General features: G+C 50.2%; 1 protein-coding gene across 2 annotated transcripts; it reads left to right on the plus strand.

Annotated features, from left to right (window-relative positions):
- Positions 1 to 1,014: 1,014 nt before the first annotated feature.
- Positions 1,015 to 21,379, plus strand: ANKRD54 (ankyrin repeat domain 54). 2 transcript variants are annotated; one of them, XM_038007464.2, is made up of 8 exons: positions 1,015 to 1,548; positions 4,900 to 4,947; positions 13,115 to 13,208; positions 17,840 to 17,911; positions 19,021 to 19,068; positions 19,147 to 19,271; positions 19,483 to 19,590; positions 20,222 to 21,379. In XM_038007464.2, the coding sequence occupies exons 2-8, from the start codon at positions 4,927 to 4,929 to the stop codon at positions 20,294 to 20,296; spliced, it is 543 nt and encodes a 180-aa protein (XP_037863392.1). In that variant the 5' UTR covers positions 1,015 to 1,548; positions 4,900 to 4,926; the 3' UTR covers positions 20,297 to 21,379. The 2 variants fall into 2 exon arrangements, with proteins under 2 accessions (XP_037863392.1, XP_007973912.1); XM_007975721.3 differs by having other exon boundaries at positions 1,120 to 1,548; positions 13,110 to 13,208.
- The last annotated feature ends 1,464 nt before the right edge of the window (positions 21,380 to 22,843 follow it).

Below are 22,843 nucleotides of genomic sequence, written 5' to 3' on the forward strand. Positions count from 1 at the left end.
ATAGGGACGGTCCTTCTTGTCTACTTTATATAAGTGTGTGTGGGGTACGGGATTGTGAGAAGTTTTATGAAAAGGTGCACCCATGAAATGTTGCTTGAGGAACACTTATTTGTTTCCTGGTCTCCTTCCATTGGACTCTGAGCATCTCAGGGGCACCAAGTCTGATCCTGTGTCCAGGACCTGGCAGTCAACTGGCTCAGTGACTGGCTGTCGAACTAAACTATTGCTCTAATGTAATCACTTTGTATTACAAATCTTTGTAAATCAGCTATCTATGTCGGGGTTACCTAGAGAACTCTGACTAAAGGAAATCCATTGCATTTAGACACTATGACTCACAATTTGTAGTGATATCTCCAAATTTCAACACATTTTCCCTTTCCCACGTACATCATGCATTTGTGGGAAGTTCTTTTTTTTTTTTTTTTTTTTTGCGTTCATTGATTTACAACATCTATATCTATCTACATGAATAGCGTGGCTTCTTCATTTTCCTTTGTGAGTGCCTGCAAATCATCTTAATCTGATTGGCTGAGGTATCTGCTTGTTCTTTCGTTAGACCGGGAAATGGAGAGGAAAAAGAAAAAAAGAGGCCGGGCGCGGTGGCTCACGCCTGTAATCCCAGCACTTCGGGAGACCGAGGTGGGCGGATCTCGAGATCAAGAGATCGAGACCACCCTGGCCATATAGTGAAACCCCATCTCTACTAAAAATAAAAAAATTAGCTAGGCGTGATGGCGCGCGCCTGTAGTCCCAGCTACTCGGGAGGCTGAGGCAGGAGAATCGCTTGAACCTAGGAGGCGGAGGTTGCAGTGAGCCAAGATCGCGAACCCGGCGACGGAGTGAGACTCCAAAAAAAAAAAAAGGTGTCTGAAATGCCATTTTATGGACTCCGGTAGCGACGTACCGCAAAAGCCAAGATCACTTTAAGTTTATGATTGGTTATTATGTCTGTCAGTCACGTTGCCGGAAATCCTGTCCAATTAGCCTGCTTGTACTGTGCCCTCCCTTTCCGATTGGTTTTGGGAGGGGTTTAAGCTGGAAGGGTCGTCATTGGTTCGCCGCTACGGCTCGGCCTGAGCCCACCCCGGCTCGGTTGCCGTGGTTTCAGGCCCGGCCAGCCCGCCCGCTAGCTGACAGCGCGACTCAGGTAGGAGGGAAGTAGGTCCGTTGGTCGATCGGGAACGAGGCTCCGGCGGCCAGACCCGCGCGGAGCCGTTGCCATGGCAGCCGCCGCCGGGGACGCGGACGACGAGCGGCGCTCGGGCCACTCGAGCTCGGAGGGCGAGTGCGCGGTGGCGCCGGAGCCGCTGACGGGCGCTGAGGGCCTCTTCTCCTTTGCCGACTTCGGGTCTGCGCTGGGCGGCGGCGCGGGCCTCTCGGGCCGGGCGTCCGGCGGGGCCCAGTCGCCGCTGCGCTACCTGCACGTCCTGTGGCAGCAGGATGCGGAGCCGCGCGACGAGCTGCGCTGCAAGATCCCCGCCGGCCGACTGAGGCGCGCCGCCAGGCCCCACCGGCGGCTGGGGCCCACGGGCAAGGAGGTGCACGGTGAGCGGCGCGAGCGGCGCGGGGGCCCGGGGCGGAGCAACCCGGATGAGGGGCGGGGCTTTGGAGGACAGCTGGCCGCGTTTTGGTCGCCCCCGACCCTCAGTCGCGGTCCCCCCGACGTCTGCGCTGAGGGCCACACTGACCCTTGAGTCTCTTTTTAGTAATGATGGTGATGATGGTTTTTAAAAAAGTCTTCCTGCTCTGAGACAGTCACCCCAGACTTCTCTCACTGGGGAATTTCTGAATGGAAACTTCCCATGACTCGGAATACTTATTGGTGCATAATAAAATGAGATACTGGAGAACACTTTTATTATCAGGGAGAGGGGAGGCCAGAACCTGCAGCCAAGTCGTATCAGCTTGTTTAAATGCACGGACTTGGACTCCTTTACCACGTTAAGACCTTAGGGCAAATGATAGACCCTTTCAACTTTAGTTTACTTTTTGAATTTTTTTATTTTTTATTTTATTTTATTTATTATTATTATTATTATTATTATTATTACATTTTTTGAGACAGAGTCTCTCTCTCTTGCCCAGGCTGGAGTGCAGTGGTGTGATCTCGGTTCACTGCAACCTCCGCCCCCCGGGTTCAAGCGATTCTCCTGCCTCAGCCTCTCTAGTAGCTGGGGTTACAGGTGCCCGCTACCACCCCCGGTTAATTTTTGTAATTTTAGTAGAGATGGGGTTTCGCCATGTTGGCCAGGCTAGTCTCGAACTCCTGACCTCAGGTGATCCACCTGCCTCGGCCTCCCAAAGTACTGGCATAACAGGCATGAGCCATTGGCCTGGCCTCAGCCTTAGTTTTCTCATCTGTAAAATGGGATGAGTTAAGTAAGGTAATGGATGTTTAGTTGTTATGCTGCTTTTGTTGTGCCCCAGACATGCTGATACATGATCATTTGTCCTCACAAGAACTCTGAGATATAGAAATTCTTCCCATTTTACTGAAGAGGAAACTGAGGCTCAGAGAAATTGTCTTATTCCAGGTCACATAGCAAGTGGCTGTTGCTGATATTAGAATCTGGGTCAGCCCGATTCAAACTCCTGCTCTGGTATATCTACCATATTGTCTTCTATATTACATGGGTGACACGGAAACCCAGGCACTGAGAGATTAAGAATGGGGACTTTTGGGATTTCTTGAGGACTGGCTATGACTAGCCATATTTTAGTCATGTCGCAAAGATTAAGAATTTGGAAGTGTTGTATAGACTGTACAGTGCTGTATGAAAGCAAGGAATTGTTATGTATCTGAATTGCAATTTTTGACCATATCTCCAATGACAAAAACATTGCTTTCCATTAGCCATTGGAGGGGGAAAAACTTTCTGCTTAGGAAATACCAAATTTAGGCAAATCATTTGGGAACGACCTGCTTTGAAGGAGAATATGATTATCTGTGTAACCAGCTCACAAAGAGCTTCCATGTAAATCATTTGCAATAACTCAGGGCTGGCAGAACAACTCAGCCTTGTTGTGCAGATGATAGACCTGAGGCCCAGCAGGGTTAACTAGCTTGCTCAAGGTCACCCTGCGACTACAAGTGATAGAGAGGAAATCTGGTTCCAAAAAAAGTCTTGGAGGATTTGCAGGAGCATGTGGCCTTTGTACTAGCTCCGCCTCATTTCAAGTTCCTCCTTGTTCCCAGGGCACTGTCTTTCTTTTCTTGTTTCAAGACAGAGTCTCACTTTACCACCCAGGTTGCTGTGCAAGTGGTGCAATCTTGGCTTACTGCCTCAGCCTCCCAAGTAGCTGGGACTACAGGCCCACACCACCACACCCAGCTAGTTTTTGTATTTTTAGTAGAGACAGGGTTTTACCATGTTAGATTGATTTAAGTTAGAACTTAACCTAAGATTTAGAAATATGTTTTCTTTCTTTCTTTCTTTTTTTTTTTAGATCAAGCGTTGCTCTGCCACCCAGGCTGGAGTGCCGTGGGGTGATTTTGGGCTCAAGTGATTCTTGTGTCTCAGCCTCCCAAGTAGCTGGGATTACAGGCATGCACCACCACACCTGCCTACTTTTTGTATTTTTATTTTATTTATTTATTTTTATTTTATTTTAATTAATTAATTAATTTATTTATTTATTTAGAGACGGAGTCTCACTCTGTCACCCAGGCTGGAGTGCAGTGGCACAATCTTGGCTCACTGCAACCTCTGGCTCTCAGGTTCAAGCGATTCTCCTGCCTTAGCCTCCCGAGTAGTTGGGATAACAGGCATGCACCACCATTCCTGGCTAATTTTTGTATTTTTAGTAGAGACAGGATTTCACCTTACTGGCCAGGCTGGTCTCAAACTCCTGACCGTGTGATCCACCCACCTTGGCCTCTCAAACTGTTGGGATTACAAACGTGAGCCACTGCACTCGGCCTTTTTTTTTTTTTTTCCTTTTTTTTTTTTTTTTTGTTGTGACAGTCTCACTCTGTTGCCCAAGCTGGAGTACAGTGGCACTGTCTTGGCTCACTGCAACCTCTGCCTCCTGGGCTTAAGCAATTCTCCTGCCTGAGCCTCCCAAGTAGCTGGGATTATAGGTGTGCACCCCCATGCCCAACTAATTTTTTGTATTTTGCTATAGACAAGGTTTCACCATGTTGTCTAGGGTGGTTTCAAACTCTAGAGCACGGGCAATCTGCCCGCCTTGGCTTTCCAACGTTCTGGGATTACAGGCATGAGTCACCACGTCTGGCTATTTTTGTATTTTTAGTAGAGATGGGGTTTCACCTATTGGCTGGGCTGGTCTTGAACTCCTAGCCTCAAGTGATCTACCTGCCTTGGCCTCCCAAAGTACTGGGATTATAGGCATGAACCACCATGCCCAGCCATCATGGCTTTTTTTTTTTTTTTCCTCCCTGAGACAGAGTCTCGCTTTGTCTCGCGGTGACGTAATCTCAGCTCACTGTAGCCTCCACCTTCTGGCTTCAACCCATTCTCCTACCTCAGCCTCCTAAGTAGCTGGTATTACAGGTGCACACCACCACACCCGGCTAGATGGCTATTTTTTTGTTTTTGTTTTTGTTTTCTAAGACAGAGTATGACTCTGTCACCCAGGCTGGAGTGCAGTGGCACAATTTTGGCTTACTGCAACCTCCACATTCTGGGTTCAAGCGATTTTCCTGCCTCAGCCTCCAGAGTAGCTGGGATTACAGGCATGCGCCACCACACTCGGCTAATTTTCTTGTAGTTTTAGTAGAGACGGGCTTTCACCATGTTGTCCAGGCTGGTTTTGAACTCCTGGCCTCAAGTGATCTGCCTGCCTCGGCCTCCCAAAGTGCTAGGATTACAAGTGTGAGTCATCACGCCCAGCCAATGACTGTTTTTTTAAACTAGCATGTTACTCTCTTTACAGCTCTGAAGAGACTGAGGGACTCAGCCAATGCCAACGATGTGGAAACAGGTGAGTGTGCACAGTGGGTTCAACTACAGGGACCCATGGGCTGGTTGGGGAAGGAAAAGGCCAGGTAATCAGTATATGGGAAGGCAGTCTACAAGCTCACCCCCTTGGAGCAGGCTCACGTATTTATTGTCTGACTGTGCAGTCATCTTGCTGAAGGTAAGTCTAGCTTAGACACTCACTTTCCCCATGCTCCCTGTCACTTTGAACTTCCTGATGTCATAGCATTTACCACCCTGTGGAATCCTTGATGGTGGAGACCATGTATACTTTTGTATCCCTGGCAGCCAGCACAGTCCTCTGCAAAGAGTAGGCACTCACTTTGGAACTTCTGGTTAATGGGAGTGAATACTCAACTTAGCTGCCACAGCCAGGTGAGGTGGCTCATGCCTGTAATCCCAGCACTTTGGGAGGGTAAGGCAGGAGGATCACTTGAGCTCAGGAGTTCGAGACCAGCCTGGACAACATGGGGAGACCCCGTCTCTACAAAAAGTAAATGTTGGCTGGGCGTGGTGGCTCACACCTGTAATCCCAGCACTTTGGGAGGCCGAAACGGGCAGATCACGAGGTCAGGAGATCGAGACCATCCTGGCTAACATGGTGTAACCCCGTCTCTACTAAAAATACAAAAGATTCGCTGGGCATGGTGGCGGGCACCTGTAGTCCCAGCTACTTGGAAGCCTGAGGCAGGAGAATGGTGTGAACCTGGGAGGCAGAGCTTGCAGTAAGTTAAGATTGCGCCACTGCACTCCAGCCTGGGCGACAGAGCGAGACTCTGTCTCAAAAAAAAAAAAAGTAAATGTTAAAAAAAAAAAATTAGCCAGATGTGGTGACTCGCTCCTGTAGTCCCAGCTACTTAGGAGGCTGAAGTGGGAAGATTGCTTGAGTCTGGGAGTTTGAGACTTCGGTGAGCTACGATTTTGCCACTGCACTCCAATCGGGACGACAGAGTGAGACCCTGTCTCAGACAAAAAAAAAACAAACAAAAAATCCCCAAAACATTAGCTGCCAGGTGATCATCTACACGGAGCCACCACCTTCAGCTGCTCAGTGAGACCTTGTGGTAGTTACAGGTCAGGTGGTTCTCAACTTGTTTAGTTACATGAGCATCTGAAAGGCATGGGGGGGCTCCTAGAAGGACACCACCTGTCTGGTTTTTGTTGTTCTCCAGAGTTCACTAGTCAATAGTATCAAAGGTACACGGACACTTTATACAGTAAGAAACTTAATTTTATCCACTGAGTTAAAATTCTTTCTGTGAATCAGGAAAAAGTGGTATATTCGTCTTCTATGGCTGTTTTAACAAATAACCACAAACTTAGTGGCCCAAAAACCACAAATTTATTATCATACAGTTTCTTGGGTCAAAAGTCCAACATAAGCCTCACCAGGCTGAGACAGAGATGATGGCAGGACTGCATTGCCTTCTGGAGGCTCTAAGGGAGAATCTGTCTCCTGCCTTTTCCAGATTCTACTGGCTGTCCACATTCCTTGACTGATGGCTGGTCTCTTCCTCCATCTTCAAAGCCAGGAACAGTGGGCTGAGTCCTTCTCACTTTGACCTGTCGCTGGTTCTAGTAGCAGGGACAAGTTCTCTGATTTTAAGAGTTTGTGGTTGGGCACAGTGACTCATGTCTGTAATCCCAGCATGATGGGACCCGAAGCAGGAGGATTGCTTGAGACCAGGAGTTCAAGACCAGCTTGGGCAAAATAGTGAGACCCTGTCTCCACAAAAAAAAAAAAAAAATTTTTTTTTTTTTTTTTTGAGATGGAGTCTTGCTCTATTGCCCAGGCTGGAGTGCAATGGTATGATCTTGGCTCACTGCAACCTCCACATCCGGGTTCAAGCAATTCTCCTGTCTCAGCCTCCTGAGTAGCTGGGACTACAGGCGTGTACCACCAGGCCTGACTAATTTTTGTATTTTTAATAGAGATAGGGTTTCACCATATTGGCCAGGCTGGTCTTGAACTCCTGACCTTGTGATCTGCCCGCCTTGGCCTCCCAAAGTGTTGGGATTACAGGCGTAAGCCACAGTGCCCAACCTATAAAACATTTAAAAATTAGCCAGGTATGATGGCACACGCCTGTGGTTCCAGCTACTCGGGTGTCTGAGGTGGGAGGATAGCTTGAGCCTAGGAAGTCAAGGCTGTAGTGAGCTCTGTTCGTACCACTGTACAAACGAGCCTGGGCAGCAGAGCGAGACTGTCAAAAAAAAAAAGAAAAAAACCCCTCATAATTAGATTGGAATAATCCAGGATAAGCTCCTCATCTCAAGGTCCTTAGCCTTGGTCAAATCTACAAAGTCCTTTTTGCCATGTAAATTAACATATGCACAAATTCAGGGACTAGGGTGCGGACATCTTTGGGAGCCATTATTCTGCTTATCTCAAGTGGAATCATTCTGTTTTGGTGGCAGGATGCTGTGATCAGCAGCTGAAGTATGAGCATTGGTTGAGGGCCATGGGTTAGGAGAGCCCACTTAGACCAGATGTGGAGAGGGGATTGTTTAGCGCAGGGAGCTGAGGTGTTGCACCACAGGTTTTGAGCTGGTTTTCTTGCTCCTGGTGTAGCAGTAGTCAGCAGGCCCGGATGCTGGAGAGTTTTTCAGCTCTCTTCACTTCAGTCTCTTTTTCCATGAACTATAATATGTCGCAGTATTTAAGCAGCAACCCAGATTGCTTTTCAAGAAAACGTAATAAGCATTCTTTTTTTTTTAATATCTCTAATGTGTAGCCAGAGAATATTTTAATTGTACTCTATTTCCACAGAAAGTCTAGTTTGTCTTGAATCAGGTGGTTTTATTATTTTGATAGCAATGCTGTAATGTTTCATTCAGAGCCTCTCAGATTGACAGGTCCCTGCAGGACTCTGATGATGAAACACTGTAGGATTAGCATCTTTGCTCTTCACTTTGATGGTTAGCATTTTGTGTTCCTTCTGTGAATGTTTGTTTGGTTTTTGTATAGTTTATTTTATTTTATTTTATTTTATTTTATTTTATTTTATTTTATTTTATTTTATTTTATTTTGAGATGGAGTCTCCCTCTGTCGCCCAGGCTGGAGTGCAGTGGCGCGATCTCTGTTCACTGCAAGCTCGGCCTCCCAAGTTCACGCCATTCTCCTGCCTCAGCCTCCTGAGTAGCTGGGACTACAGGTGCCTGCCACCATGCCCGGCTAATTTTTTGTATTTTTAGTAGAGACAGGTTTTCACTGTGTTAGCCAGGATGGTCTTGATTTCCTGACCTCGTGATCGCACCTGTAATCCCAACACTTTGGGAGGCTGAGGCAGAAGGATGACTTCAGTCTAGGAGTTCGAGACTACCCTGTGCACCATATTGAGATTTTATCTCTATAGGGCCGGCTGCGGTGGCTCACACCTGTAATCCCAGAACTTTGGGAGGCCGAGGCGGGTGGATCTTGAGGTCAGGAGTTTGAGACCAGCCTGGCCAATATGGTGAAACCCCATCTCTACTAAAAATACAAAAAAAATTAGCTGGGTGTAGTGGTGCGTGCCTGTAGTCCCAGCTACTTGGGAGGCTGAGGCAGAAGAATCATTGAACCCAGGAGGGGGAGGTTGCAATGAGCCAAGATCGCACCGCTGCACTCCAGCCTGGGCAACAGAGCGAGACTCTTGTCTCAAAAAAAAAAAGAAAAAAAAAGATATTTTGTCTCTACAAAAAATCAAAAAAATTAGCCAGGCATGATGATGTGCACCTGTAGTTCCAGCTACTTAGGCTGAGATGGGAGGATTGCTTGAGCACAGAAAGTCAAGGCTGCAGTGAGCTATGATCGTGCCATTGCATTCCAGCCAGGGTGACACAGCATGACCCTGTTTTAAAAAGTAAAAATAACAAAATAACAAAAACATTTAAAAAAAAAAAAAAGTGTTGCCGGGCGCGGTGGCTCAAGCCTGTAATCCCAGCACTTTGGGAGGCCTAGACGGGCGGATCACGAGGTCAGGAGATCGAGACCATCCTGGCTAACACGGTGAAACCCCGTCTCTACTGAAAAATACAAGAAAAAAAACTAGCTGGGCGAGGTGGCAGGCGCCTGTAGTCCCAGCTGCTTGGGAGGCTGAGGCAGGAGAATGGCGTGAACCCGGGAGGCGGAGCTTGCAGTGAGCCGTGACCTGGTGTCACTGCACTCCAGCCTGGGCGACAGCGGGAGACTCCGTCTCAAAAGAAAAAAAAAAAAAAAAAAAGTGTTGTGGAAAGTAGAGAAATATATAAGAAAAACATCCATGTCCGCAAAGGAACTAATCTGTTAATATTTTGCTGAATATCCTTCAAGGCTTTTTTTCCTATACACTGGAATTTTCTTTATGGGCTAACTTGCAAACTGCTATATACACATGTTGTAGCCTGCATAATTTTTTGTGTATTATAAATGTTTTTTCGGGCCAGGTGCGGTGGCTCACACTTGTAATCCCAGCACTTTGGGAGGCTGAAGTGGGCGGATCACCTGAGGTCAGGAGTTCAAGACCAGCCTGACCAATATGGTGAAACCCCATCTCTACTAAAAATACAAAAATTAGCTGGGCATGGTGGCAGGCACCTGTAATCCCAGCTACTCGGGAGGCTGAGACATGAGAATTGCTTGAATCTGGGAGGCAGAGGTTGCAATGAGCCGAGACCCACCACTGCCCTCCAGCCTGGGCAACAGAGTGAGACTTCATCTCAAAAAACAAATAAATATTTTTTATAGTCTTTGTAACCTTTTTTTTTGGTAGAGATGAGGTCTCACTATGTTGTCCAGGCTGGTCTTGAACTCCTAGGCTCAAGTGATTCACGAACCTCGGCCTCCCAAAGTGCTGGGATTACCCATTTTGTTGTTGTTGTTGTTTTGTTTTGGTTTGTTTGTTTTGAGATGGAGTTTCGCTCTTATTGCCCAGGCTGGAGTACAATGGGGCGATCTCAGCTCACTGCAACCTCTGCCTCCCAGGTTCAAGTGATTCTCCTGCCTCAGCCTCCCAAGTAGCTGGGATTACAGGCATGTACCACCACACCCAGCTAATTTTGTATTTTTGGTAGAGAAGGGGTTTCTCCATGTTGGTCAGGCTGGTCTTGACCTCCCAACCTCAGGTGATCTGCCCGCCTCGGCCTCCCAAAGTGCTGGGATTACAAGCGTGAACCACCGTGCCCAGCCCCGTGGTTTTTTGTTTTGTTTTGAGATGGGGTCTGGCTCTGTCACCCAAGATAGAGTGCAGTGGTGCGATCTTGGCTCACTACAGCTTTTGCCTCCCTGGCTCAAGCGAATCTCCTGCGTCAGTCTCCCCAGTAGCTGGGATTACAGGTGTCCACCACCACACCTGGCTAATGTTTTTACTTTTAGTAGAAATGGGGTTTTGCCATGTTGCCAAGGCTGGTCTCGAACTCCTGACCCAAGGTGATAGACCCATCTCAGCCTCCCAAAGTGCTGGGATTACAAGCATGAGCCACTGTGCCCAGACTCTCATCAGCTTTTTCTTGCCATTTTTATTCATTTATTCAGCCAGTCTGCATCATTTGTGAAACATATTACTTGTATGACAGTATGTTTGACACCAAGGTTATAAAGATAAAACAAGGCTGGGCACAGTGGCTCACGCCTGTAATCCCAGCACTTTGGGAGGCCGAGGCGGGCGGATCATGAGGTCAGGAGATTGAGACCATCCTGGCTAACACAGTGAAACCCTGTTTCTACTAAAAATACAAAAAATTAGGCCGGGCACGGTGGCTCACGCCTGTAATCCCAGCACTTTGGGAGGCCGAGGCGGGCGGATCACAAGGTCAGGAGATCGAGACCATGGTGAAACCCCGTCTCTACTAAAAATAGAAAAAATTAGCCGGGCACAGTGGCGGGCGCCTGTAGTCCCAGCTACTCGGGAGGCTGAGGCAGGAGAATGGCGTGAACCCGGGAGGCGGAGCTTGCAGTGAGCTGAGATCGCGCCACTGCACTCCAGCCTGGGCGACAGAGCGAGACTCCGTCTCAAAAAAAAAAAAAAAAAAAAAAAATTAGCCGGGCGTGGTGGCAGGCGCCTGTGGTCCCAGCTACTCTGGAGGCTGAGGCAGGAGAATGGCGTGAACCCGGGAGGCGGAGCTTGCAGTGAGCCGAGATCGCGCCACTGCACTCCAGCCTGGGCGACAGAGCAAGACTCCGTCTCAAAAAAACAAAAAAGATAAGAAATGTACAGTATAGGCCTGGCACAGTGACACATGCCTGTATTCCCAGCATTATGGGAGGCTGAGGCGGGCAGATCTCTTAAGGTCAGGAGGTCCAGACCAGCCTAGCCAACGTGGTGAAAACCTGTCTTTACTAAAAACACAAAAATCAGCTGGGCATGGTGGCATGTGCCTGTATTCACAGCTACTTAGGAGGCTGAGGCAGGAGAATCACCTGAACCTGGGAGGTGGAGGGTGCAGTGAGCCGAAATCATGTCGCTGCACTCCAGCCTGGGCAACAAAGTGAGACTCCATCTTAAAACAAAAAGTACAGTATAGTTGGAGAGGAAGGATGTAATGTGATACTATTTCCAAACACACACACACATACACAAAAGTAAAGTTAGTGTTTAGTTGAAGAGGTGTAAATTTTGGAGCCAGAAAAACATGGGTTTATATTCCAGCTTTGCCTCCTGTTATCTGGGTTAATGTAGCTTACATCCTTTGTAATGTCTTTGACCCAAGGTGTCCTGGTCTGTAAAATGCACTTGACACCATGCTGGGTCGTTGAGGGGTTTAGCATTCAGGTACCTAATGCCTGACTGGTGCTCATTGTATGGTAACAATTCCCTTAAAATAGCACAAGATGTTAATAGTAGAGGAAGAGAATGAACAGGTCACTAAGTGGGTATGGAAGTGGGAGGGGCTGACTCAGCTTGAGGAGACAGCTGGATTCCTGGAGAGGAAGCTGTCGGGACTTCATCTGAAAGGACTCAAGTCCTTGAGAGGTTTGCTGGGTGAAAGAGACTAAAACATCTGCTCTAAAATGGCATTTGGCAGCAATTTTCTCCATTTTAGCTGGACATGTACATTAGTACATAATGCGTCACATTTATAGTGCCTCCCTACTTTTCAAAGAAGGAATTTCATCTCCATTATTTTCATCACAGCAGCTCTGGAAATTAGCAGGGCAGATATTTCCATTTGCTGGTGAACTGGGACCCAAATCCAGGCCTTTGTACTCCCAAGTCAGTCTTTTCCACTGCCCCATGCTGTTGGCAATGTACTCCTTTTTCATCCTTTTTTCCTCTATATAATTTCAAATGACCTGTCTTTAAGCTCAGAGCTTCATTTTTCTGCTTGTTCAAGTCTGCTGTTGAAGCTATTATATGTTTTATTTCATCCATTGACTTCTTCAGCTACAGGATTTCTGTTTATTTGCTTTTTTTCTTTTTCTTTTTTTTTTTTTTTTTTTGAGACAGGATCTTACTGTCACCTAGGCTAGAGTGCACTGGCACATTCTCGGCTTACTGCAACCTCCCCCTCCTAGGTTCAAGCGATTCTCCTGCCTCAGCTACCCAAGTAGCTGGGATTACAGGCGCCTGCCATTATGTCCAGCCAATTTTTGGATTTTTTCAGTAGGGACAGGGTTTTACCATATTGGCCAGTCTGGTCTTGAACTCCTGACCTCAGGTGATCCACCTGCGTTGGCCTCCCAAAGTGCTGGGATTACAGGCATGAGCTATTGCGCTCAGCCTGTGGATACTTTTACTCAGAGTTATCTCCATGAGATTCACCCATGAATACTGCCTGTATCAGTACAGTCTTCCTTCAGCATCCTCGGAGGATTGCTGCCTGCTGGGAACAAAGCATAGGCCAATAGCTTGGGCAGCTGTTTGCAGCCAGAATGGATGTGTATCCAAGCTGAGGTCAAGGGAGGGGGGCCACTCTCTATGCTAGAGATTCTTGTGACCCTAAAATTTCTGACCCTGAGGGCCTAGAACCTCCTACGTATCACTAGTCGTGTAGTTTGAGCACCCAGAATCCATGGCCCTCAGTTATGCCCTCAGATGAACAAGTCGCTTGTTCCCCTGGGACCAGCATCCAGGAATGGCTGCTTTCCTACGCGTTGTTGATGTCTTGTCTAGAGGTACCCCTGAGCCTCCCTCTCCATCCCTCGAGTCTGCAGCTTAGCTAACATCGCCGCTTTCTCCCCCTTTCTCCCTCTGTCTTGGTGGTGTCAGTGCAGCAGCTGCTGGAAGATGGCGCGGATCCCTGTGCAGCTGATGACAAGGGCCGCACAGCTCTACACTTTGCCTCCTGCAATGGCAATGACCAGATTGGTGAGTCCTAGGGAGGGAGGAGGGAGTGGGGCTGGGCAAGTAGTGTCTCTGCATAGGCCTTCGGGGAGATGCTGCTGTCTGCACAGCCTTGGGATGCTCAGTTGTCCTGGATATAAGGAAGACTTGGCACTGCAGTGCCCTGCCCTTCTCCCTCCGTTAGCCTGTGGAACTGGCACTGCTAGACTGGGGCAGGGTAAACCTGGGGGAGATAATATGATTGACTGAGGGTGAAGGGATGTCTCCAACTAAGAGACCACTGGAGAGTGCAGGGCCCAGGCCTTTAAGACATTCAGGTAACATTTACTCAGTGCCAACCACAGCAGCAGGACAGCTTTTCTTGTCTTTTTTTTTTTTTTTCGAGATGCAGTCTCGCTCTGTCGCCCAGGCTGGAGTGCAATGGCACAGTCTCGGCTCACTGCTACCTCCGCCTCCCGGGATCAAGCGATTCACCTGCCTCGGCCTCCTGAGTAGCTGGGATTATAGGCGCCCGCCACCACATGTTATTTCTTTTTTTTTGAGACAGAGTCTCCCTCTGTCGCCCAGACTGGAGTGCAGTGGCGCGATATCAGATATCAGCTCACTGCAAGCTCTGCCTCCCGGGTTCACACCATTCTCCTGCCTCAGCCTCCTGAGTAGCTGGGACTATAGGCGCCCGCCACCACGCCCGGATAATTTTTTGTATGTTTTTAGTAGAGACGGGGTTTCACTGTATTAGCCGGTATAGTCTCGATCTCCTGACTTCGTGATCTGCCCGCCTCAGCCTCCCAGAGTGCTGGGATTACAAGCGTGAGCAACTGCACCCGGCCACACCTGGTTAATTTTTTGTATTTTTTAGTAGAGATGGGGTTTCACCATGTTGGCCAGGCTGGTCTTGAACTCCTGACCTCGTGATCCACCTGCCTTGGCCTCCCAAAGTGCTGGGATTACAGGCATGAGCCACTGCACGGGCCTGTGCATACTTTTACTCAAAGTTATCTCCATGAGATTCACCCATGAATACTGCCTATATCAATACAGTGTTCCCTCTGTATCCTCAGGGAATTGGTTGCAGGACCCCACTCAGATACCAAACTCCATGGATGCTCAAGTCCCTTAAAGTTGGCGCTCCATATCCTTGGGTTCTGAGTCCAGGGTTCATTGAATCTGTGTACCCATAACTCACAGTTAGGGAGGGGGGTGGACTGTAGTTTGTACTGTCTTATGCTGGTTCGCATTTCATTGTGATACACCCCGTTTATCCATTCTACTGTTGATGGACATTTGTGTTGTTTCCAGGTTTTAGCTTTATGAATAAAGCATTGTGAACATTCTTGCATATATGATTTGTGGCTGTAAGCACTCATGTGTCCTCTATAAACCTAGGAATGGCATTGTTGGGTCACTAGGTTACACATGTAGTTAGCTTTGGTAGGTGCTACTAAACCTTTTCCCAAAGGGTATGTACTGGCACACTCCCACTCCCCACCAGTGTAAGAGAGTTCCACCTTTCCCCACGTCCCTGCCAGTGCTTGCTGTTGTCTCTCTTTTTTTTTTTTTTTTTTTTTGAGACGGAGTCTCGCTCTGTCGCCCAGGCTGGAGTGCAGTGGCCGGATTTCAGCTCACTGCAAGCTCCGCCTCCCGGGTTTACGCCATTCTCCTGCCTCAGCCTCCCGAGTAGCTGGGACTACATTAGCTGGGACTACAGGCGCCCGCCATCTCGCCCGGCTAGTTTTTTGTATTTTTTAGTAGAGACGGGGTTTCACCGTGTTAGCCAGGATGGTCTTGATCTCCTGACCTCGTGATCCGCCCGTCTCGGCCTCCCAAAGTGCTGGGATTACCGGCTTGAGCCACCGCGCCCGGCCGCTGTTGTCTCTCTTTAATCTTAGCCCTTTTGGTGTCTCATAGTGGTTTAATTTGCATTTCTCTGATGGCCAATAATGGTGAGCACCTCTTAATGTGTTTATTGGCCTTTTTTTTTGTTTGAGATGGAGTCTTGCCTGTCGCCCATGCTGGAGTGCAATGGCATGATCTCAGCTCACTGCAACCTCCACCTCCCGGGTTCGAGTAATTCTCCTGCCTCAGCCTCCCGTGTAGCTGGGACTACAGGCACGCATCACCACACCCAGTTAATTTTTTTATTTTTAGTAGAGACGGGGTTTCACCATGTTGGCCAGGCTGGTCACAAACTCCTGATCTCAGGAGATCCGCCTGTCTCGGCCTCCCAAAGTACTGGGATTACAGGCAGGAGCCACCGTGCCCGGTCCATTTGTTTTTTTTCTAACTTTAAGTTCTGGGATGCATGTGCAGAACATACAGGTTTGTTACACAGGTATACATGTGCCATGGTGGTTTGCTGCACCCATCAACCCGTCATCTAGGTTTTAAGCCCCTCATGCACTAGGTATTTGTCCTAATGCTCTCCCTCCCCTTGGCCCTCACCCCCTTACAGGCCCGGGTATGTGATGTTCCCCTCCCTGTGTCCAATTATTGACCATTTTTACATCCTCTTTTATGAACTATATGTTCAAATCTTTAGTCCATTTTTTTAAAAACAAGGTTTCGGCCAGGCGCGGTGGCTCAAGCCTTTAATCCCAGCACTTTGGGAGGCCAAGACGGGTGGATCACGAGGTCAGGAGATCGATACCATCCTGGCTAACACGGTGAAACCCCGTCTCTACTAAAACATACAAAAAAATAGCCGGGCGAGGTGGCGGGCGCCTGTAGTCCCAGCTACTCGGGAGGCTGAGGCAGGAGAATGGCGTAAACCCGGGAGGCGGAGCTTGCAGTGAGCTGAGATCCGGCCACTGCACTCCAGCCTGGGCGACAGAGTGAGACTCCATCTCAAAAAAAAAAAAAAGGTTTCTGTCTTTTCTTTGAGACATAGTCTCACTCTGTCATCCAGGCTTACGTGCAGTGGCATGATCACTGCCCACTGCAGCCTCAATCTCCTAGGCTCAAGCAATCCTCCAGTCTCAGCCTCCCAAGTAGCTGGGATTACAGGTGCACACCACCACGCCCAGCTAATTTTTTTTTTTTTTTCTGGAGATGGAGTCTCTCTCTGTCGCCCAGGCTGGAATGCAGTGGTGCTATCTCGGCTCACTGCAAGCTCCGACTCCCAGGTTCACACCATTCTCCTGCCTCAGCCTCCCGAGTAGCTGGGACTACAGGCGCCTGCCACCACACCCAGCTAATTTTTTGTATTTTGTTTAGTAGAGACGGGGTTTCACCGTGTTAGCCAGGATGGTCTTGATCTCCTGACCTTGTGATCCGCCCGTCTTGGCCTCCCAAAGTGCTGGGATTACAGGCGTGAGCCACTGCGCCTGACCCTACTTTTATTTATTTATTTATTATTTATTTATTTATTTATTTGAGACAGTCTTACTCTGTTACGCAGGCTGGAGGGCAGTGGTGCGATCTCGGCTCGCTGTAAGCTCTGCTTCCGAGGTTCAAGCTGTTCTCCCACCTCAGCCTCCTGAGTAGCTGGGATTACAGGTGCACGCCACCACACTCAGCTAATTTTTTATTTTTAGTAGATAAGGGATTTCCCCATGTTGGCCAGGTTGGTCTCGAACTCCTGACCTCAGATGACCCAGCTGCCTTGGCCTCCCGAAGTTCTGGGATTACAGGCATGAACCACCATGTCCGGCAATGTTCTTAATTTTAATGAATCCAATTTATCAATATTTCTTTTTTCTTTTTTTTTTTTTTTTTTTTGAGACAGGGTCTGGCTCTGTTGCCTAGGCTGGAGTGCATGGCACATCTTGGCTGACTGCAACCTCCGCCTCCTGGGCTCAAGCCACCCTCCCACCTCAACTTTCCAAGTAGCTGGGACTTCAGGTCTGCCACCACTATGCCCAGCTAATTTTTGTATTTTTAGTATAGAGAAAGGGTTTCTCCATGTAGCCCAGGCTGGTCTTGAACTTCTGAGCTCAAATGATCCACCTGCCTTGGCATTCCAAAGTGCTGGGATTACAGGCCTGAGCTCCCATGCCTGGCCTTTTCTTTCTTATGGTTAGTATTTTTGTGACCTATTTAAGAAATCTTTGCCTGCCCAAGATGTTCATGTTCTTCCAGAAGCCTGACTGTTTTAGCTTTCACACTTAGGTCTATGGTCCCTTTTGAATTAGTTTGTGTATATGGTGTGAGGCTCAGCCTGACCTCCCGGTATGATGTCTGGGAGCCAAGCTACCTGCCTATGCATCCCTCTGGGTATTGGCAGACCCTGATGGTAATACAGCCACCCCTGAGGTGACCCCAAGACTGCCAGGAGGGAGAGGTTATCCATGGAGCTCAGCATCGTTTATTGACTTAATTCCCACTATGGTGCTTGGCTGTGGGAGAAGCAGAAAATGCCCTGGAGAGCCTTCACCAGGAGCAGCTGCTATTGGAAGAACTTTACCTAACCCTTCAAGTCTCATTCCTATACCTGCATAGGTCAAGAGGCCCTCCCCAAATCGTCAGTTCCTGGCCCTCAGGGCCTTGCACATGAACTCTGGTAAGTGAGTGAGTTAGTGAATGAATGAAGTAACATAGCCATCCATGCTTGCATTCCGTGTCCCCTACTCTGAGCCAGTCTCTCTAGCGAGGTTAGGGGTTCAGGGTCCAGGCAATGGAAGCCTCTGACAGCTCCTCTTGGGTTTGCCTGTCTCCAGTGCAGCTGCTCCTAGACCACGGTGCTGATCCTAACCAGCGAGATGGGCTGGGGAACACGCCACTGCACCTGGGTAAGCATGGCAGAAGTCACTAAGACCACTCATTTGCAGCAAAGAAAGGCTCTTTAGATGAAGAGCCTGGGGCCCTGCATGCTCCCAGCAGTATCTGTGAGTGTCAGGGAAGATCCTAGGCCTGCACTCCCAGGGCTGCCCTCCCCAGCAGCCTGTGTCCCGTGGGTCTTCCGGTCATTTAGCAGTTGGCTGTGCCCTCGACAGAGCCAATTTGGCAACCTAGGCTAGCCCAGCAGCACTCAGCACTGTGACTCACAGTGAGGCAGATCCCATCTCCAGGCCTCAGTTTCTTCTGCTGTACAGGGAGGGAGTTGAACTTGGCTGCCGAGTCCTACCCAGCTGTTGCCTTGGCGATACCTTCTTAGTAGGCATAACTTGGCACAGGCATCTGGGAGACACAGCCCTGCTCCCTCCAGTGGCCACACAGAGCCAGGCTCTGGTGGTCCTGGATTCTTTTTTTTTTTTTTTTTTTTTGAGACGGAGTCTCGCTCTGTCGCCCAGGCTGGAGTGCAGTGGCCGGATCTCAGCTCACTGCAAGCTCTGCCTCCCGGGTTCACGCCATTCTCCTGCCTCAGCCTCCCGAGTAGCTGGGACTACAGGCGCCCGCCACCTCGCCCAGCTAGTTTTTTGTATTTTTTAGTAGACATGGGGTTTCACCGTGTTAGCCAGGATGGTCTCAATCTCCTGACCTCGTGATCCGCCCGTCTCGGCCTCCCAAAGTGCTGGGATTACAGGCTTGAGCCACTGCACCCAGCCAGTCCTGGATTCTTTTTTTTTTTTTTTTTTTTTGAGGCGGAGTCTTGCTCTGTCGCCCAGGCTGGAGTGCAGTGGCACTATCTCGGCTCACTGCAAGCTCTGCCTCCTGGGTTCACGCCATTCTCCTGCCTCAGCCTCCCGAGTAGCTGGGACTACAGGCACCTGCCACCACGCCCAGCTAATTTTTTTTGTATTTTTAGTAGAGATGGGGTTTCACCGTGTTAGCCAGGATGGTCTCGATCTCCTGACCTCGTGATCCACCCACCTCGGCCTCCCAAAGTGCTGGGATTACAGGCTTGAGCCACCGCGCCCGGCCAGTCCTGGATTCTTAAGTCTCTGTTCTTCTTCCTCAGCGGCCTGTACCAACCATGTCCCTGTCATCACCACACTGCTACGAGGAGGTATGTGGTTTCTTCCCCTCTCTGTCCTCTCTCTCCCCCACTCACCTCCAGAATGCTCACCTTAGCTGGTACCTGCAGGGGCCCGTGTGGACGCCCTGGACCGAGCTGGCCGCACCCCCCTGCACCTGGCCAAGTCGAAGCTGAACATCCTGCAGGAGGGCCATGCCCAGTGCCTGGAGGCTGTGCGGCTGGAGGTGAAGCAGGTGAGTACCCCTCCTGTGTGGAGCCCACGGCACCACGGTAGCACTGGACAGATGCTGCCCTAACCACAGACACACCTGCCTCTGGCCCCAGGGCTCCTGGGTGTTCACACTGACCCCAGTTGGCGCCTGCTCCACTGTGCTTTCTGGAAGCAGCATTAGCCTCTCTGCCTCCCTGGGAACCCAGGCAGCTCAGCTCACCCTCTTGTTCCAGATCATCCATATGCTGAGGGAGTATCTGGAGCGCCTAGGGCAACATGAGCAGCGAGAACGCCTGGACGACCTCTGCACCCGTCTGCAGATGACCAGTACCAAAGAGCAGGTGAGCTGCAGCCGCAGGCCCAGACCCAGGGCCTGGCAGGAACCTCAGGGCCAGTCCACCCTGCTCTGATGCCACCAGACACTCGTATCAGAAAGAGGCTGTGAGCTGGGACCAGCTGCAGAGGCTAACACCTGTAATCCCAACACTGTGGGAGGCTGAAGTGGGAGGATCACTTGAGGCCAGGAGTTCAAGGCTGCAGTGAGCTGTGATTGCCACTGAACTCCAGCCTGAGTGACAAAGCAAGGCCCTATCAGAACATGTGGAAAAAGGCAAAAATTATAAAAACAAACAAGCAACAACAACAACAACAAAAAACAGAACAAGGCCCTGTCTCCAAAAAAAAAGTGGGGGAAAGAGACTGTGATTGTGGGGTTGCAGGCTTCAAAGCCTTCGTTCACTTCCTTTGAAGTTGCCAGTGACTAGTGTATGTTCATGGCACTGCCCTCTAGGACAGCCCTAGGCCACCTGGTGTCAAAGATTAACCCTTGGTCAGCTGCTGCATAGTCAGAAGCCACCACACGCCCTGGGAGGAGAGACTGTGCCTGTGTTCTGTGCCTGTGGGATTGTGGAAGAGACCCGGGAGCCTGGCACACCCCATGTCCCATAACAGAGCCTCTGTCCCGTCCTGCAGGTGGATGAGGTGACTGACCTCCTGGCCAGCTTCACCTCCCTCAGTCTGCAGATGCAGAGCATGGAGAAGAGGTAGCAAGAGAGGCTCCCTGCCTTCCTGTCACTGCCCCACCCTGCCCCACTGCTGTCTCAGTACCAGGAAAAAGCCCAGCAGCATCTGGGACTTGGAGCTGCACATGTCTGGTGAGGACCTTGCCCTCACCCACAGATGCCATGGGGCAGAGATGCTCTTTCCACGGCCTCAGAGCCGCTCCCAGCCACAGTCTCCAGCATCTCTGTGGACAGGGATCATAGCTCCCAGCTTCTTCCAGTTCCCACAGCACCAGACCAGCCTCTGCAGCTGCACTTCAGCTCCGCAGACCTGCACTGTCCCAGCAGACCTCACTTGCCCCATGGCCTTCATGGCGCCTTCCAGGCCTCAAACCCTTCTCTGCGTTCCATCCTGGCCACAGGCTTGTTGCAGTCAGCAGGTGTGGGCTTAGGCGGGTACCCTGTGGCCATGGGGACTGCGTGGGGCCCTTAGTTGGTTCTGTGCCTCTCACCAGCACTTAGACACGTCACCAGACTTTCAAGGAGATACTGCAGTGAGTTTCTCTGGTTGGAAGGGGAGGGATGGTGAGTCCTAGACCTTAAAAATATAAGGTTAAGAGGGATCCCAAAGCAAAAAATCCCAACCCTTTTCCTCCCAGTCATTGAAACACCAAAACTATTATACCGGAGGGTGTAATGGTTTTGCAGTCTAGTTGTGGTAGGCCAGTAGTGGCCCCCCAAGATGCCTATGTCCTAATCCCAGGAACCTGTCAAAATTACCTTATATGGCCAAAGGGGCTTTGCAGATGTAAAGAAGCTAAGGATCTTTGGCCGGGAAGATTGTCCTGGCTTGTCCAGGCAGGCTTAATGTCCTCATCTCGGTCCATATAAGAGCAGAGCAGGTGACGGGAGAACAGGTGGGAGGTGTAGTGATGGAGCAGGAAACTGGAGTTGAGGGCAGCTCAAGCCGCGGAGTCCAGGCCACCTCAGAGACAGGAAACACATTCTCCCACAGAGCCCTGCAAGGCCCCGGCCCTGCTCCCACCTGGACTGGCTCAGTGAGGCTGATTTTAGAATTCTGGCTGATTTTAGAACTATTAAGGGAATAAATTTGTGTTGTTTTAAGTCACTAAGTGTGTGGTAATTTATTGCAGCAGCAACCAGAAACTAGTATTGTAATGAAGCCCCAAAACTCACCTTGAGGTTTTCAGTCCTGTCAGCAGCACCCCCCAGCCCGCCGCAGGAGCACCAGTCCTTTGCTGTGGGCCATGGACAGGCAGAAGGAAGCGTGACCTCATGGCAGAGGCCTGCTCAGGGGAAATCCAGGAGAAGGCACTGCTGGGCCTGCCCCTGCGCCAAGGCTGCTGATGGCAGCTTTCTCCAGGTGATCAGTCTGTGCCCCCCCTGGCTCTGCCCTACTCTCCCCTTCACCAAGTTGGAATCCTTGGCTGCCTTTCACAGGAGGAGAGTGTGTTCCCAATCCCAGCTTGGTATGGCTCAGATCTGCAGTGAACTTATAGAACCCAGGCCCTGGAGGAAAAAAGGGTCTGTCTGTGGGTATGAGATGGAGGGTAGGCCTGTCCCCAGGACCCTGTGAGAGGGAAGCCCAGTGCCCCACCAGGTTGGCAGGGCTGGGGAAGGGAAAGTGTCATGGCCCCAAGCCTGAAGAGAGGTGGCAGAGGGGGCTGTAGGGAGCGCCCGTGGAACTCAAGCCGCTGCCTGAGGGAGGTAAGGGAGAACTGCACCCCAGTCACATGGGTGGCAGAGGTGCGGTTCTGGGGCGGCTTTTCACTCACTTCCTGCCATGTTACTCTGATCCCCTCCAGGTGAGCCTGCCCACTCTCTGGGCCCAGGGTTGCCGTTGTACCCAAACACAGCTCCCTATGGCCATGGTCCCAGGAGTGGGGCAGAGCAGGGAGGAGTCCAGGACAGAGAGGCAGGGGCAGGAGGGAGCGGGCCTCAAACTCCAGGAAGGGGGCTTTCTCATGGGTCCTGCTTGCTGGGCCTCTCCTCTCTCACCCCGGGCTGATCACCTGGGGAAGAATTGAGGCAAGGTTTCTCAACCTCAGGCCCAAGGGGTTCAATTAGCGAGCCCTTAGGGAGGTGTGAGCCCCCGAAGCGGTGCAAGGTTTTGTGTGGAGAGTATGCACATGCGTTTCTGGGAAAAGGGTCCACAGCTCTCATTCTCATTCTCAGCAGGCTCCACACTCAAAAAAGATGAGAACTCTTGGTACAGAGCTGTAGGAGCAGATAGGTGAGGGCCTGCCAAGGGCGCTCCTGAGCCCGCATCCCCTAGGCAGGCTGCTTGGTATTTGCAGAGCTGAGAGCTGGGGCATGCTGGGACTGTGAAATGGCCCTGAGATGACCCACAGTCCTCAGCTGGGAAGGAAGGCCTGTGTCTCCTGCAGCATCCTCCGTCCCTGGAGCCATGGATCCAGGAGAACTGGCCCTGGCGGAGGTGAAGAGTATATTGTTGACTCCCTTCCTGGCACATAGACAGTGAACCAAAGGCTTGACTGAGGTGGCTTATAGGTCAGTCATCAAACACTTGCCAGACAGCCATGTAGACAGCCAATCTAATCTGCCTCACCCC

This window comes from Chlorocebus sabaeus, chromosome 19, assembly GCF_047675955.1.
Source record: "Chlorocebus sabaeus isolate Y175 chromosome 19, mChlSab1.0.hap1, whole genome shotgun sequence".
NCBI lineage: Eukaryota > Metazoa > Chordata > Mammalia > Primates > Cercopithecidae > Chlorocebus > Chlorocebus sabaeus.

Coding starts and splice junctions, on each gene's coding strand:
- ANKRD54 (XM_007975721.3), top strand. CDS start 1,224: ATGGCAGCCGCCGCCGGGGACGCGGACGACGAGCGGCGCTCGGGCCAC. Junction 1,549..4,899: donor CACGGGCAAGGAGGTGCACG/GTGAGCGGCGCG, acceptor CTCTCTTTACAG/CTCTGAAGAGACTGAGGGAC. Junction 19,069..19,146: donor CACCACACTGCTACGAGGAG/GTATGTGGTTTC, acceptor TGGTACCTGCAG/GGGCCCGTGTGGACGCCCTG.